The 17,096-nt window shown below is 38.7% G+C and overlaps 3 protein-coding genes across 3 annotated transcripts in view; 1 reads left to right on the top strand and 2 right to left on the bottom strand.

Annotated features, from left to right (window-relative positions):
- Positions 1-17,096, bottom strand: part of LOC134659005 (uncharacterized) — a 237,202-nt gene that overhangs the window by 4,961 nt on the left and 215,145 nt on the right. The window contains exons 12-14 of the mRNA XM_063514611.1: positions 1,765-1,911; positions 1,070-1,197; positions 36-97 (exon numbers count right to left, since the gene is read on the bottom strand). Coding sequence (XP_063370681.1) covers positions 36-97; positions 1,070-1,197; positions 1,765-1,911 — 337 coding nt within the window. The remainder of the gene's footprint in view (positions 1-35; positions 98-1,069; positions 1,198-1,764; positions 1,912-17,096) is intronic.
- On the top strand, positions 4,060-5,240 carry LOC134658959 (uncharacterized). Its single transcript, XM_063514566.1, has 2 exons — positions 4,060-4,777; positions 5,110-5,240. The coding sequence occupies exons 1-2, from the start codon at positions 4,060-4,062 to the stop codon at positions 5,238-5,240; spliced, it is 849 nt and encodes a 282-aa protein (XP_063370636.1).
- LOC134658960 (peritrophin-1-like) lies at positions 9,458-16,625 on the bottom strand. Its single transcript, XM_063514567.1, has 5 exons — positions 16,513-16,625; positions 12,424-12,537; positions 11,568-11,700; positions 10,819-10,930; positions 9,458-9,629 (listed from the first exon to the last, which is right to left on the bottom strand). Exons 1-5 carry the CDS (start codon positions 16,576-16,578, stop codon positions 9,458-9,460), a joined length of 597 nt encoding a protein of 198 aa, XP_063370637.1. The 5' UTR covers positions 16,579-16,625.

The raw sequence follows: 17,096 nt of genomic DNA on the forward strand, positions 1-17,096 counted from the left end.
TTATTCTTCATAATTTTGGTACTGATTGAACTCACCTCCAAAACCACAGAAACCGGTTTCCTTGTAGTCCTTACATATGTCAGGTTGGTAGTCCCATCTGTAAACAAAAAAAAAGTTTTACCCTATATTTTGTTTATTTTATATAAAACTAGCGACCCGCCCCGGCTTCGCACGGGTTAACAAATTATACATAAACCTTCCTCTTGAATCACTCTATCTATTAAAATAAACCGCATCAAAATCCGTTGCGTAGTTTTAAAGATCTAAGCATACAGACATATAGACAGGGAAGCGACTTTGTTTTATACTATGTAGTAATTTAATTACTATTCAAAGTTAATTAAAGATAAAGATAGTTTATTATTCAAGAAGGCATATTACAATCCGCTTATGAACGTCAAATAAAGCTACATCTGCCTAGAGAAGATTTAAATCCCCCCTCAATTGGAGGAGGGTATCCCAATATGGGACCGGCCTCTAATCTGGACCACAAAAACTCAATAGGGTTCTTGACACATGCTGAATTTTATAACAAATCTAGTTAAATATTACTTATGTGATTAAGTAATAGCCACGACCTATTTATATGTTTTTTTTTTTCTGTTATGAAACTATAGGTCTATTCTTATTGTCTTTAAAATATGTACCTACATAAACCATGTATGGCTATGACCATTTCTGAATAAATAAATTTAAAAAAAATTAGATAGAATATAAACATTTTATCACAATACATTGGAAACTTAAAAAATATATGGGAATAATAAAAAAATATATAATATTAGTATGGATTTTAAAAAATCACCATCACCAATGTTTGTCCTGCAAATAATGTTGTGCGGGCTAAAAACTTAAGATGATTATATGACATCATCACTACATAGTATAATACAAAGTCACTTTCCGCTGTCTGTCTGTCTGTATGCTTAGATCTTTAAAACTACGCAACGGATTTTGATGCAGCTTTTTTTTAAATAGATAAGAGTGATTCAAAAGGAAGGTTTATGAATAATTTGTTAACCCGTGCGCAGCCAGGGCGGGTCGCTAGTATGACATAAATCAATATTACCTGACAGTGGCCCTCAAATTTGCCGGAGCCCTAATGGGACCTTTTCGCACTAATCCGGAGCTAGCGTTGCCTGCAGCTGTGTCTCGCTTCTTGTAGTACTGTGCATAGTTGTTCATTCCTCGGTACACCTAAGCAAACAATGCATATTTTAAGTACTTCATAATTACAGTAAACGCAAATCAGTTTGAGAGTGACGTATGCATTCAATTCAGACAAAACAGAATGGTAATTTCGCTCAGAGTTGTTTCTAGTGCAATCTCCATAGTCATTATGGGCAGTTTTGCATCGAAGTGGTGGCATTATTGTGCTAACTAAATAGAATAATTATGTTCAACAAAACTACACATTATTAATGGCTCCTGTGAAACAATGTATATCAGGCAAGACCATCTAAGTACACCTTTCGTCACTTCTAACTTTTGCGTTTGTACACATATACCACTTACACATATGGCTACCAACGTAACATACTTTCTATGCATCTCGCTCGTACTGACAGAATGATCTTACTCAGCACTTATGAACCGTAACTAGTTATTACATATATATAATCTTAAGCTAATTATCAGAGCAATTTTTCGATGTTATTATTCCATAATAATATTGGATTATGATACAAATCAAATTTAATTCTAGGAATTTAACAAAAGGATTGTCAAACATGAAAAACATTGTATAAAAAAGTCTGTATCCACCTTATCATCAGCCTGCCCCTGCAGTTCCTCGTTGATCTTCTGCGCTTTCTCGAAGATGGCCTGCGCGTCCCGGTCTCTTTCCGTATCTAGTTCATATGTGGCGGTGGCGTTTTCTCGCTGTTGCTGCACCGATAGCGTCAGGTTCTGCTTTGGCTGAAAACATTCAAAATATGGCTAATATTCAATTAAAACTTATTATCTGCTTGTTATCCACTATTTGTGGCTTTCCATCTGAGAAGGGACCTAATGCACATGACACATAAGGACCATTCTCTAATAGAATGCCACATTTAATCTTAGACAAGAAAAACTTTGATGTTTTATTTTAAATTGGAAGCTTTTTACCTATGCATGGTTGGCGGCCAATCGTAAAATCAGGCAGATCATATAATTCCTAGGCATATGAAACGTGAAAATCATCCTCTCACTTCCTGAGCTGACGGAGCCCGGCTAACCCGCCCAAACTGGTCTCAGGCCCAATTAATTTTGATAATCAAGTTTCTACTCTTATGTCAATGTGGAACACTAAAGAATGTGTCCCCTTACTAAATTGGGGCATTACCTATGAAAAGGGACCTTATTGTCGATGGCGCTTACGCCGCTCAGCGTCGCGCGGCATTGTATTTATATCGGAGCATCGTTAACAAAGGCTTAAGCGCTATCGACAATAAGGTCCCTTTTCATAGATAACGTCACAATTACTTACTTTATCCTCATCATCACTGCTATCATCATGTATCTCAGGCCTCTGCCTCTTCGTGCCCGTAGACTGTACGTTAGGGTTGGCCTTCTGAGGTCTCTTCGTAGGTAAAACAACGGTCTGTTCATCCGAATCTGAACTGTTCTTTTCTAAAAAAAAAAGAAATTTAAAAAAAACTAAAAGGTTGTTATCTGCCTCTCTGTCGCTGGAATATGCAAGATAGAGAAACAGATAACGATTTTTGATGCTGGCGGTAGATCCTCAGATCTCTCTATGACCTATGAGCTGTCTAAAACATTTCATAAGCCCTTGAAAGTTGAAAACCAAAACATAACCTCAAACATTTTTCATATCAAAAGAAACTTATGATTACAGCCTTAAAACATATTTTACCTTCTGAACTGGAAGTTTTACGCTTTCTACCTCCTCTATTCTTAATGGTTCTCTTCTTAAACGTGGAAGGAACTTCAACCTCCGGATCGGACATTTTTATTGTGAAGTATAGCAATTAGCACGGATTTATAGCGTCACTGGGTATGAAATACAAATCGGTAGTTCGCAACAAACAATATACTACACAATAACTATTAGATTAGAAAGTATTTATAATAAATAAATAAATAATTCGCTAATAATCGCTGCAGTGTTTGCACTTAAGTGAACGTTTCGAAACCTAACTAACCCAAGCAATCCAAGCATTAGCAATAAACAGTTTTGACTTTACTAATTCAAAAAAATAAAAATATAATAAGACCTATGTGTCTATAATTTTTTTACATTTTATGTTATATGAAATCAGAAATTCAATTATTTTTAATGTCTATTAATATTATAATAGTAAGAAAACTTTAAAAACTGCTACTCCTGGATGTAGTGGTTGGTTTATGAACGCTATTTTAAGTCTGTCACTAAACGTCAAAACGTTTTGTTTTTGCCATGTTTTTGCAGTCATTATCTTTGTTTGCAGTATTGGTATAGTTTACTAGAGTACTAAAATGACTGGTAAACCCCATCTGGACTATATTGCAAAAAAATGCGAAATAAGTGTTAATGCTATGCGCTCACTGTCTGGCGTACGCTGGGGGGCTCATCCGTACACCCAGAAAATTCTATATAATGCTATAGTTCGAAGCCACTTTGACTATGCTAGTTTCATTTTGGAACCCTGTAATATGAAAGCACTGGGCAAACTGGATAGAATTCAGGCTAAGTGCCTGAGAATTGTGACTGGTGCAATGAGGTCATCTCCAACAAATGCTCTGCAAGTGGAATGTCTAGATCCCCCTCTTATATTGCGCAGACAGTATTTGGCCGACAGATTTTTCATAAATATAACACAATATGAGAATCATCCACTGTTAGCAAAATGTAAAGCCCTACTGGATATATCTCCTGTCTCTAAGTACTGGAAAAATAAAGAACTCCCCCCATTAATTAAAGCTTACAAAAAGTATTGCAATATAAATTATTACCAATTTGACAAGAATCAAATATTCTGCTTTAATTACGACACTTTAGTTTTTCAACCCACAGTCGTCCTAGACTTGGGAATTTCTAAAAAAACACCCAATGCAAACACTGTATTTAACCAAATTATGGACAGTCAATTTAAGGGATGGCTACAGGTCTACACAGATGCCTCTAAAATAAACCCAAGAGAATCCGTAGGATCAGCGGTATGGATCCCAAAATATAAAATAGTACTCAATAATAAAAGCCCTCCACAAGCCTCAATATTTACTGGCGAAGCAGTCGCTCTATATGAAGCTATCACCTACATTAAATCGCACAATCAAGACAAAAGTATAATCTTGACTGATTCCCTGAGCTGCCTACAGGATTTGAAGAGACTACCATTTCACTCCAAGGATAACTTCTACCTAACCTTAAAAATAAAAGATAAACTTAGAGAATGCCATGATGCCAATTTGCAAGTAGTGTTGGCATGGATCCCTAGCCATTCAGGCATAACGGGCAACGAGGTCGTGGACCAATGTGCTAAAGCTGCCATACACCAGAGCTTCGCTTCTGACCAAAAATGCTTTACTCGCGACATAAGATCTTCGATAAGATGTCTTCTATTTGAAAAATGGAATAAATTATGGCAGCTCTCACGTAGAGCCAAGGGTCAACATTACGGTAACATACAGCCAAATATCCCTCCTAAACCCTGGTTCTTCAAGCACAAAGGCTATTCTAAGGTTGTTACCTCGAATATTATCAGATTACGACTTGGACATATTTGTTCGCCAGTGCGCCTGGCCAAGAGCCGAATAAGGGATAGCTCTATCTGTGAGTGTGGACTGGACGAAGGTACCACTACCCATATACTTCTGGAATGCCCCTTAATACGTTATCCAATATATGATTTTCTCCCACGTGAGATAAGCCGTCCTATAAATATTAACTTCCTGCTAACCCTAGTTTATACCACATTTGGTGGTATTTTAAATAAATTCCTAACTAAGAATGAGTTCAAACTGTGAATTATGAACATTCTGACAGGTGATGGGTCTAGTAAACGTTATTATAACCTTAATAATATATATATATATATACAATAAACGTTGTCTGGTTTGTGACGTCTTTAACAATTGGAAGTAGTTGTGTTGTCCGTAGGTTGAATTGCTTGTGTTTGTTTGTAGGGTGGATGGATACTCTACCGAACACCGTCTATACATCACCGACGATCTTTATCATACTGGCCGTGTGTTATCCAACCTCGACACTGGCGGAATCATCAAGCCCTGATGGAGCCATAATACACAAAAATTGATTTGATTGGTATAGTTTACAATAATTTTATTATAGTGTGTCAAAGGTCTGTTTGAGTTCAAACAAAGAGACAGAGAGAATCATACTATCTTTGTCTAACACTAGTACTAGCACCCAAAAGAAAAGGATGAGTATAGTTTTTTTTTGTTCCTATTTACTGACAAGATTTGGTTGACCCAGTATACTAACCAAATTTTCAGTAAATAAGCGAGAAATAAAAAAAAATATGGGGGTCAGAAAACCCTTTGCACCTTTCATCCATATAGTGTCTGTTTGGAAAGAGAACAGTAGGCCTAACACATGATTGGCGCCACAGTATCTCGCGGCGAGATAGACTACCCTTCTTTTTGTGTGTTAATAAAATAGTGACGGATAGTCTATCTCGCCGCGAGATACTGTCGCGCCAATCATGTGCTAGCCCGGCAGTCGTAGAATGTAACGCGAGTTTTTCGAACTAACCGCACTTGCATGAGTTGCATAAGCATCGCCAAGAGAGGGCAGGGCGGCATCGCCGTCATCGGCCATATGAACTGACTCCAGGTTAATCTTCTTCCTCGCGTTATCTCGGCATTTTGCCACGGCTCATGGGAGCCTGTGGTCCGCTTGACAACTAATCCTAAGAATTGAGGTAGGCACTAGTTTTTACGAAAGCGATTGACATCTGACCTTCCTACAATTTCAAATTTGTTGTATCTTTTAATTAATTCAACACAGTAGGTATAATTTTTCAAAGTTCCACCCACTAGGTACATAAATAGTAATTGGCCACTCCTATCAAATAAGAAACAAGCCAATTGAAGCCTTATTCTTAAGAGTGGCCATTTGGCCTGCAATTACTATTATGTAGTGGCCAATAACTGCTATATAGCAGTCACCCTATGTACCCTACGCAATAAAGGCATTTGTAACTTTGTTTGATGCCACTACGGGAATAATAATTATCCGACAGATGCGGTCAGAAACTTTGAGAACAGATATTTCATATTTAAAGAATTAATGTAAGTTATTTCAATTGTAAAGAAAGTTGGCAATTCAGGCAAATGTATGCAGCTGTATTCCACTTATACAGTCACTTATATACAAATAAAGCTATAAAATCGTTTTTTTAAATAACGCTTATTTTTATACCTAAACCTTTAGTTATAGAGTCTGTTCGGAAAGAGAAGGGTCGTGGAACGTATTAGACCCCAACCCCATACCTACATTCCACGATTCGATCGTCTCTACCCGCACCATAGAGAAATATAAGTAAAGAAAGAGTGGTAACATAAACGCGAATTATGATATTTCGTAGTCGATATCTAACGACAAGTAGTGGAACTATCAGTACCGCTACTTGACACCAGGCGGTCTAGCATAAGTTGCGTTCTCGTGCGCGAGTCCATACTTGAAGTCGCGCTTGATGTATGGAGTCGCGCGCGAGAACGCAACTCATGCTAGACCGTCAGATATCACAAGTGTCGCTACTGACGAAAAATGTACTACTAAAACAATTTACAACTAATATTATAAACAGAAGGAGTTGAAAATAGACTTCCGGTGCATCCGGTTATAATATTAGCTGAAAATTGTTGAGCATTACCTAAAGTTTTACTTTGCAGCGACATCTATTATCAACTAGCATAGGTACCACTGTTTCTTTACTTATATTTCTCTATGCCCGCACAGACTACATATTTATTTTATGTTGATGACTAACAACTTACCCTCTTACCATTATTTTAAATACATTTGTGCATACACAAGGGAATTAAAAATCCAACTTCAAATCTGCTTTTATTTCGATAAACTAAGGGCAATTAACAAAACTATATATTTATTTACAAATGTTTATTATTAAAAAAACAATACAATAGTGAAACCAGCACTAAACTTAAAACTATTGATCACGAAGTGTAAATATTCAACGAAAATACAATTTTCATCAGAAATTCTGCGAATCATCGAAATTTCTGCGAATAATATGTACTCGAAATCATGGCTGTCGTATTGTCGTTTTGAAATATTTATTGTACAATTTTTTTTATTTATTTTTTTGTTTTTCTTACTCATCACAGATACGACAAATCTATTAATACCAAGTTAAATAGGTACATCTAATAAAATGACCTATACTGGTTCAACCAAATCTTGTCAGTAGTAAAAGGCGGCAAATTTGAAAAATCGCGGGTTAGCAACACTGTGTTCGAATAATTCCAAAATCGCGTGTCATCTGTGTGTTATCTGTGGAATGTGGATCGTGAATGACAGCCATCATCTTATTGTTTACATTCTGAATCGTTTCTATTTCAAGAGAAATTTCTGCTGTCACCATTAAATACGAAGATTATGCATGACCTAAAGCAAAGCTAAGGTGCCTGCAATGTACAATCATACTCGTTGACGGTAAACATTACTAAAATTTGAGGTTATGATAATTCACTCGAACTGACGTATGAAGGGCGGAAAAATAAACACATTTGGTTCGATGTACATTGCTGCTTTTCTTAGCGCAATTCTGCTCTTTGAGTGTTACATGGTGTTACCCTACTTTAATTTGCAGTACATTGCTACTGACAAGATTTGCTTGACGCACTATAATATTTTTTTTATGTATACTTTGAAAAGTGAAATATTTACTTATATGGACTTATTTTACACATCAATTTATTAATAGCGTTAAGAATACAACAAAACATATTTTTGTACAAAAAAAACGCAAAACTATAATAAAATACGACTATAGCCCCGTCGATTGGTTTTTAGAAAGTTTCTTAACTATATACTTTAATTGTATTATCGCCTAGTATAAATTCGTGTGATCATTTAGGTAATACATGGGGCTATTTCCAAATTCATTTATTTTTGGAAATTGCTCATATAAAAAACACATTTTCAGCTAATAGTATGTGCGGCAAGAGAAGAGTCGTGGAGTTTTCCGCACAGACTACACATATTTATATGAAAGCATTTGGTAATTAGTGAAAATATTGAATGTTCACACAAATTCAAGTATTTAGTTAGAGATTGCTCCTAAAATATCGTTTATTGACGTTGGAAGATCATTAGATGACCACTAGACATAGACACTTTACGTCGTGAATAAGATATAGGTATATTTGATGTTTTCATTATGAAACGAGAATGTGGTGCGACGTATTTAATGTAGTAGTGTCTGACATATAATTATATCATGAGAAATATAAGTAAAGAAAGAGGTAACTCCATACATCAGTTTTCTTCCTAAAACGCGAGTTATTTCGTCATCTAACGTCAAGTAGTGGAACTATCAGTACCGCTACTTGACACCAGATATCACAAGTGTCGCTACTGACGAAATGTACCTACTACTGAAACAATTTACAACTAATATTATAGGCAGGAGTTGAAAATAGAGTTCCGGTGCATCCGGTTATACTATTACCTGAAAATTGTTGAGCATTAGTTTTACTTTGCCGCGACATCTATTGTCAACTAGCAGAACTGATAATGTCCGCTACTTGACGCTAGATGTCGACTACGAAATAACTCGCGATTTGGTAAGAAAACTGTTGTATGGAGCTACCATTCTTTCTTTACTTATGTTTTTTATTTTTAATTTATTTAGAACACAAACAGTCACATAATACAAATGGATTTTTAGTACAATGTAGTGTACTTAACATACTTAAGAAACAGACCTGGAGGTTCATTCATGAGTACATAATGTTGTTGTGTGTTTCTCTATAATCATATGTACAGTCAGCAGCAGAAGTTGCTAAGCGGGCGACGTGTTCAAAATTATCTTGACGCGGCTTTATTGTTAAGAGAATCAGAGCGTGTCAAGGTACTTTTGAACACCACGCCTACTTAGCAACTTCTGCTGCTGACTGCAGTCATAGAGAAAAAATACATAGATTGCTCACTCCATACATCAGTTTTGATACCAAAAAGACTATTAATTTCAGTGTCTACATCTAGCACCGAGTAGCGGAACTATCAGTACTGCTACTTGACAATAGATGTAGCACCGACCGGATGTTGTTGAGCATTAGACTTTCCGGTCGGTGCTACATCTATTGTCAAGTAGCAGTACTGATAGTTCCGCTACTCGATGCTAGATGTAGACACTGAAATTAATAGTCTTTTTGGTATCAAAACTGATGTATGGAGTCACCACTCTTTCTTTACTTATGTTTCTCTATGATTATATGTAGTAGTTTTATAAAATGTCTTCCAAACTCTCACAGAAAAGTCAAATTATTTGTACTCGATAAACTCCCCGGCCAGCTCGTTGTGCTGGCTGTCGACGCATTGGCTGTTGGCCTCGAAGTCGCACTGTTGCGTGCGTTCGTTGAAGAACAACCCGTCGGAACAGTAGGCGGCCTGCGGGACTCCGTTCGAGCACCGCCAGTAACGCTGGCAGTCTCCTCTGGAGAAAGAAATACATCAAATATAACTATGAAACATTATCAAATTGTACAACGGGACTTAATCGCGTATCTAATTTTAAGATTTACCTCCGCTCCGACCATAGAGGAAAAAATACATAGAGTGCTAACTCCATACATCAGTTTTAGTGCCAAAAAGACTATTAGCATCTAGCATCGAGTAGCGGAACTATCAGTAGTGCTACTTGACAATAGATGTAGCACCGACCGGAAAGTCTTATGGTGTTGAGATAAGACTTTCCGGTCGGTGCTACATCTATTGTCAAGTAGCAGTACTGATAGTTCCGCTACTCGATGCTAGATGTAGACACTGAAATTAATAGTCTGAACTGATGTATGGAGTGAGCACTCTTGTCTTACTATATTTCTCTATGCTCCGACTTTACAAGGACGGCGTTGTCCCCGTGGTCTCGGAGAAGACTGGCTTAAGTTGACAGCATCTTCTAACCGCGCGAGTTTTTCGAACTACCCGCACTTGGTCTTGTTTAGTCAGTCTTCTCCGAGACCACGGGGACACGCCGTCCTCGAAACGTCGGAGGTAAATCTTAAAACTTAGATACGCGATTAAGTCCCGTTGTACAATTTGATAGGTAATGTGTAAAAATCGTGAATGTTTAAATCAGTGTAATGAAACATTCGCTAGAATAGGGGCGTATTACTGCGATGTTTTGCCGCCAGCAGAACGCAGCCATTGTATACTATAGAGTAACTTAATTATACACAATGTACCTTAAACTGTTTTTGACAGGTTTTCACAGACAATAAAATATGACATTGATACATCAAGGCGGTTTGTTTACAAAGGGCCTACCGGGAAACGCGAAATCGTAACTCGGCTAACTGCCTCTTTATTACTCGAATATGCAAGAGTAATAGAGAGGTTAGTTAACAAAATTTCCTGTCCCAGCGCTGGTGTTCAGTTCATCCCGAATTAAAAACCCAAGGTAAATAGAATAACTACATAGTATAAAACTAAAGTCGCTTCCCGCTGTCTGTCTGTCCCTATGTATGTTTAGATCTTTAAAACTACGCAACAGATTTTGATGCGGTTTTTTTTCATATAGACTGATTCAAGAGGAAGGTTTATGTATAATTTGTTAACCCGTGAGTAGCCGGGGCGGGTCGCTACCGCTAGTATTAAAATAAAAATAAGCGTTTCTTCTTACTAACCTGTATGGCAGCTGCTTGGCAGCAGACGCTGGGCTCTCGCAGTCCATGATGGTTCGGAAGTTCTGGGCCTCCGTCGGTTTCACGTCAGCTCCGCTCAGCAAATCGAGAATACCTGGAATTAGGTAACAGAGTTAACAAACTGGCTCTGATAACTTAACATCCAGCAGGCTAAGAAACAAAACCCGGTATGCAGGTTCTGCCACGGAACAGAGGGCCTCACGGCCTCGCGCCCCAAGACGCGCGAAGCCCCTTCGGGCACAGTGAAATAAAAGGGCTTCGCAGACGCGATTTTGCCCACGGCTAGATTAGTTCGCGCTACGCCACTGGACGAAAGAGCATGAAGGGCCTATAGAACGCTCTTCTCCACATTGACGTATTATTGAAGTGAAAACTTCTTTAGCGGCGCTGTGCACTCTTTGAGGTGGGGAAAAAATGTTAAACTCGAGACAGCGTAAGACGATCACGTGACCGTAAGACGGACACGAACGATCGAAAAACTGTTACAATGTCATTGAGTTTTTCTTTATTGATTTAAATGCCATCTAGTGAGTTTCCCTCTAACTGGTAATAAATAATATAACTCGAGTACTAACAGTGATGTGCTTAGGGGTTTCAAGTAATGCGACGAAATAACGCTAGATGGCGTTAACCTCAATTATACATAGTGCTGCAGACATTTTGCACTAGTCATTGAGTTTTCACTTCTGCCGGCACTCCCGGATTGCAACCCGTTGTTTTTTTTTCCTTACCGATCTTAGGGTTGTCCTTCGAAGACCAAAGGTCCTCGCTGCTGTCTCCGGAACCCTCGAAAGATTCCTCAATGGAATCTTCCTTATTAGGATTACGAAGCTGGCATTTAGCAGCCCAGGACCATTCACAACCCTGCGGGACATTCAAAATTAGGTAAATAACTCAAAAACTAATGCTTAAGAGCCCATCAACGTGCACACTAGCGCCACTGCTAAATAATCGTGATTATTTCAATTTGACGAAGGATATTTATAAAAAAAGGGGGCCGCTACGTACTGTATCTTGTATTAAAAGTACCTTTTAAATACATCAAACTAGTTTCTATGTTGCTGGATTCGTCAATCTATAAACTCAAAACAAAAACGGCCGTTTTAACTTTGGACGCATTTTGCGGTAACTCCTGATTGTCTTAAGTTGGCATTTGACAATTCATTGACCGCAAGACATTTGGTGCAGTACCTACAGCGCCATCTGTTTTGGATGTCAAACTAAAGGGCACGTTTTTTTCTTAGACTTTACCGCTCTGTTACAATCAATTCTCTTTGATAAAAGTAAGACCAAATATGAGCTAGGCTTGATGATAACCGTGTAAGGGCGCCTGTACACGGTGCCGCCTCCGCGCCGACACCGCACCGCCGCCGCACTTCCGCGCTATGTACACGAGACGCGTTTTAAAGCCCGCCTCCGCGCCGACACCGCACCGCCTCCGCGCGCCTCCATAGCGGGGAAGTGCGGCGGCGGTGCGGTGTCGGCGCGGAGGCGGTACCGTGTACACGAGCCCATGCGTGCGGCGGCGGTGCGGTATCGGCGCGGAGGCGGCACCGTGTACACGCGCCCTAAATGTTGGTAACTAACCTGTAATTCAAAATCAAAGATGGTGCCCTCGGGACATTGGAACAGAATTTCCTGTCCGTGAGCACATATGTAGAACTTGTCGCAATCTTCGCTGTGAGGGAGCAGGAGGAAGATCTGAAACAATAGCACAGAATAAATGTGACGTTCCACGGGAAAAGGTACCTTATGGCACTTGGCGCTTACGTCGCATAGCACCGCAATTGTATTGGAGCGGCGTTAAGTTAATAATAGCTTAGGCGCCAACCGCCATAAGGTACCTTTACCCGTGGGACGTCACAAATATTAAGTAGGTAATAGAAGGTACAGAAGATTCACTCTCTATTAACAAAACGCGTTTATTTTATTTTAGTACATGGAAAACCAACAGCGCTACATATATCCAGAAATTACAATAGAATCACAGAGTATTGCGACAGATATGACCGCAAGGTGGCGCAAGCGCGAGCAGGCGTCCGTTCCGTAGCTCGTAGCGGTGCGCGGCAGTTAACTACTATGGCTACACACCAAATTTGGTGTGGGCCGCATGTACTTAGGTACTTGCACCGAAGCGACGAAATCGCGGAGGAGTGGAGTTCAAGGAGTGTAGATTTTTGATAAATCGTACCTACCGCTTTTTTAATCACAATTCGGTCAAAAATGTACCTAATAAGCAATCTTGAGGACACATATGTGACGCTATCTATGAAAAGGGACCTTATTGTCGATGGCGCTTACGCCATTATTAACGATGCTCCGATATAAATACAATGCCGCGCGACGCTGTGCGGCGTAAGCGCCATCGACAATAAGGTCCCTTATCATAGACAATGGCCCATAAGTTCTTGTGGTGTCATTGCTGATTTGAAAATACCTATTTGACCGCACCAACTTGTAAAGGACCTCTTTATTCTTCAAATACAAATGACAAAGTTGCATTTTATCCGTAAGAGAAATAAAGTAATTATGTGCAAATTTTGAGTTGTTTACTCAAGTTGGCTGATGAACATAATTTGCTGTGAGCTATGGTACTTTCTTTTGAGTTTGTTTTTTTTATTGAACTTTTAAACTGTTAATTCACGATTTTTACACATTATTAAATTGTAGGTACAACGGGACTTAATCGCATACCATGGGGACAACGCCGTCCTCGAAACATCGGAGGTAAATCTTAAAACTTAGATACGCGATTAAGTCCTGTTGTACAATTTAATAAAATATATAGGATTTTTTAAACAAAGGACAATAAAAACTTAAATAATAAAAATTAAAACACTTTTGTCTTTGTACATTTTATTTCTTAATTTTCCAACTGGCATCACTGACAACATTATCTTATCCTCCTCCTCATATAACCGCGAAAAACGAAGTTCGCAAATTGCGGGCAACTTTCTCTGTCACTCTAATTATGCCTTCATTAGAGTAAAAGAGAAAGATCCCCGCAATTTGCAAATTTCGGTTCATAAAGTCCAGGGCTATACCGCGAAAAACGAAGTTCGCAAATTGCGGGCATCTTTCTCTGTCATACTAATTACGCCTTCATTGGAGTAAAAGAGAAAGATCCCCGCAATTTGCGAATTTCGGTTTTCGCGGTAGGCCCTCAGGTTTCGCTTCCATATGTCCAGAAGTGCATGTCAAAAAAATTTTTCATGACCTATTTAGGTTTTCAATAGGCATTACTTAAAGCCTTTCTAGTCCTGACTGTTCTTCTAGCTATCTCTTATGTAGATCTATTGTAGATCAGGGATGTTGCGAATATCCGCATCCGCAACCGCGGAACTGCCGCATTATTTTCAACATTCGCATCTGCATCCGCATCCGCATAAAATCGATGCGGAGTTTAATGCGGATGCGGGTGTGGAACAGGTCGGTACAGGAACGTCTTAGCATCGGCGTTAATGCTAGACTGCTAGGTAATTTAGTCATTAACCAAAAAACCTATTAGAAATGAGCAGTCAATCGTGAGTGGGACATAATGTACGGAACCCTTAGAACGCGAGTCCGACTCGCACTTGGCCGGTTTTATGAAATAAAAATGACTAAAATGTCATATTTGAAGTTTTTTAAGTACCTATCTTGACATCCGCGTCCGCGGATGTCAACAAATCGGCATCCGCAACATCCCTGTTGTAGATCTGGAGTCGCATAAGTATTTAAATGATCTCCATATTAGTTAACCTCTAGTCTGTGTCTCATCATTTGCTTGCCCTTATCCCATTCACTTGGGGTCGCCGCAGCATGTCTTTTTCTCCCATACCTCTTTCTCAGCCGTCATCTCATCATTCACTTGCGTTCGTTTCATATCATCTCTCACACAGTCCGTCCATCTTTAACACATTCAGTGCCAGCGCGAGCTACGCGCTTCGAGCGTAGCCGATAACACGGGAAAAACCGTATGTAGCGAAAAGAGCCTACGAACAATGAACTCGCCTAGCGAGTCGCTGGCAGTTAATGTGTAAACTCGGTTTTCCTCTCCCGTTACTTCCCTCCACATCAATTCGTAATACTTTTCTCGTCACATGACTTTTATCGCTCCGCATCACAGATATTTAGTAATCTTTTTGCATTTTTTTCGAGACCAAACTTTTCCTGCTCTACACAGCACAATTAAGGTTTGAACCGTGATTTGACCACCACATATATATGAACGGTTAATCCGTTTGATCATTGTTTGGCATATCTGAATGCGAGTTGTCTGCGGATGTCTCTAAATCCGTTGAAAAATTTAACACCGACGAATAACTTAGTCTCTCAAACTTAGTTGCCACCAAAATCTCATATTTCGACAGAATATTACTCATTTCCAGTTTCGCTTTCGCCTTCTCTATTGGAGGTAGATTCCGCAGCACTTCTTCAAGATGCCGGCAAAACAAATCTATGTCATCTCCCTTCTTCCTATTGTTCTTAAATAAGGTACTCTGTTCTTTGTCTCTTTCTTGCAATGGGTCATCGCTATTTGTCCGTTTAGGTACTTTTTTCTTAGGCCCATTACTTTCTGAAATACCGAACATGTGTACATCTGATTCATTGTATTCTTCTTTTATAATTATATCGGGCATTAACATGTGTGCGTCCGAATCATTACTTAGTTCCGTATTCTGTATTTCACCCTCTTGCCAATGATTTTCTTCTTCCAATAATTCTTGGGGACCTCCGCCATAGCCCCCTCCTGATCTTGGTTGCGGGGGAAAGCTGTCCAGAAACGATAATAAAATATGTCTCCGATCTTTTGTTTGTTTTGGAACGGCACCCGTAGCTCTTATTTTCTTTTTATATCTGTGGTAGGTGTCTCTTATGCATTTCCATTTCTTTTTACAATCTCCACCTGCAAGCAAAAGGTTGGTAGTTAACAAGTGTTAAATGTTTTTGTAACACACTTTTATTGCTGACTCTACTTCTCATCTCTCTACTATTTCGTATATCAAACACAATTGTAAACATAGTTAATTTCACTCGTTTTCGTGCTTTTGTTAAGAGAAAAACTGTCAAATAAACTTAACAAAATAAAGATATGTTATTTTTTACCCCAATCGAACAATCATGTTACAATTTAACTTAAATTTTAGAGTTATTTGGATACGAAAATGTACTCACCATTTCTGTTCAACTCCTTTCCAATCTGCTTCCACACATTGTCCTTAATTAAATTACTTTTATAGTTTGCATGAGACGCATTATATAAAATATCATGAGATATGACCATTTTTATTAATTTTTCTTCCTCAGCGTCTGTAAACGAACCCATTTTTATCGGGAACTTCGGGAAGCTACAGTACATTCACTTATCAACAGAATGGGCAGCACATGAAATACAACTAATTTGAAAACATGTTTTGAAATAGCCGAAAACATACCGTAAACAATATACGCAATTTAGTCGGTTAGTAGCAGTAATAGTCAAAACATGGTCAAAACGCTTTGACAACCGTTTTGACAAGTAAAAGTAGGGATGTCCGATGTCGACGCGATAAAGCGATCTATCGATTAATTTTTGAATCGATTCCACGCCCTCAACCTCTGGGAGCCAAAAAATGGGCAAGAGTAATAGATTTTTGTTTTTCGCTGTAGGCCCTCAGTATGTAAAATATTATGGTTAAGTTATATGGTACATACCTGACCCTCGGGGTCGCAGGAGAGGGTATTGGGGTCCACACCCTCGAAGGGGTGGTACGTCGCCATAGTGGCTCCCAGCGCCAATAAAAAAGTTAAACATCTAGCTGCAATAAAAAAAATAGTTATGGTTAAATAAGTTTAGGTACCTTTATGCTTTATGCTAAAGTCATACAGACGGACAGCATCCCAGTGTGCAGTAAAGTTAGACTAATCTTTAATTTAGCTTGGACTAAACTTTGCGGCTCTTAAGTACATATTATATAATGATACGTTTGTTTGTCCTGTTTGCCCATAGGTAAATTAATGAGTACACCTAATCCAAATCAATTATTAAGGGATTAAACAAGATTATAGCACAAAAGATACTAATTGATAGCTGTGTGACGCAATTTTCCACGAATCGCGTCCGGGCTGACAGCAATTAACTTCGTGATTTTAATGACGTTGTAGGTAGAGCTGCGTCTCTTTCATTTGCGATATTTAAAAAAGTAGCAACACGTGCGCCGAAGTTTTTCTATATTTTAATTTACTGTAGATAATCTTAAGGAATTAGAATACCGCCTAGGTACCATAAATATAAGATG

This window comes from Cydia amplana, chromosome 24 (assembly GCF_948474715.1).
Source record: "Cydia amplana chromosome 24, ilCydAmpl1.1, whole genome shotgun sequence".
NCBI lineage: Eukaryota > Metazoa > Arthropoda > Insecta > Lepidoptera > Tortricidae > Cydia > Cydia amplana.

What these genes read in the sequence shown, in the direction of transcription:
- LOC134658959 (XM_063514566.1), top strand. Translation starts at nt 4,060, where the DNA reads ATGGACAGTCAATTTAAGGGATGGCTACAGGTCTACACAGATGCCTCT. An exon ending in TGAGTGTGGACTGGACGAAG is followed by an intron (nt 4,778 to 5,109) that starts GTACCACTACCC and finishes GTTTGTTTGTAG; the next exon opens with GGTGGATGGATACTCTACCG.
- LOC134658960 (XM_063514567.1), bottom strand. Translation starts at nt 16,578, where the DNA reads ATGGCGACGTACCACCCCTTCGAGGGTGTGGACCCCAATACCCTCTCC. An exon ending in CCTGCGACCCCGAGGGTCAG is followed by an intron (nt 12,538 to 16,512) that starts GTATGTACCATA and finishes CTATTGTTTCAG; the next exon opens with ATCTTCCTCCTGCTCCCTCA. An exon ending in GCCAAGCAGCTGCCATACAG is followed by an intron (nt 9,630 to 10,818) that starts GTTAGTAAGAAG and finishes TTCTTTCTCCAG; the next exon opens with AGGAGACTGCCAGCGTTACT.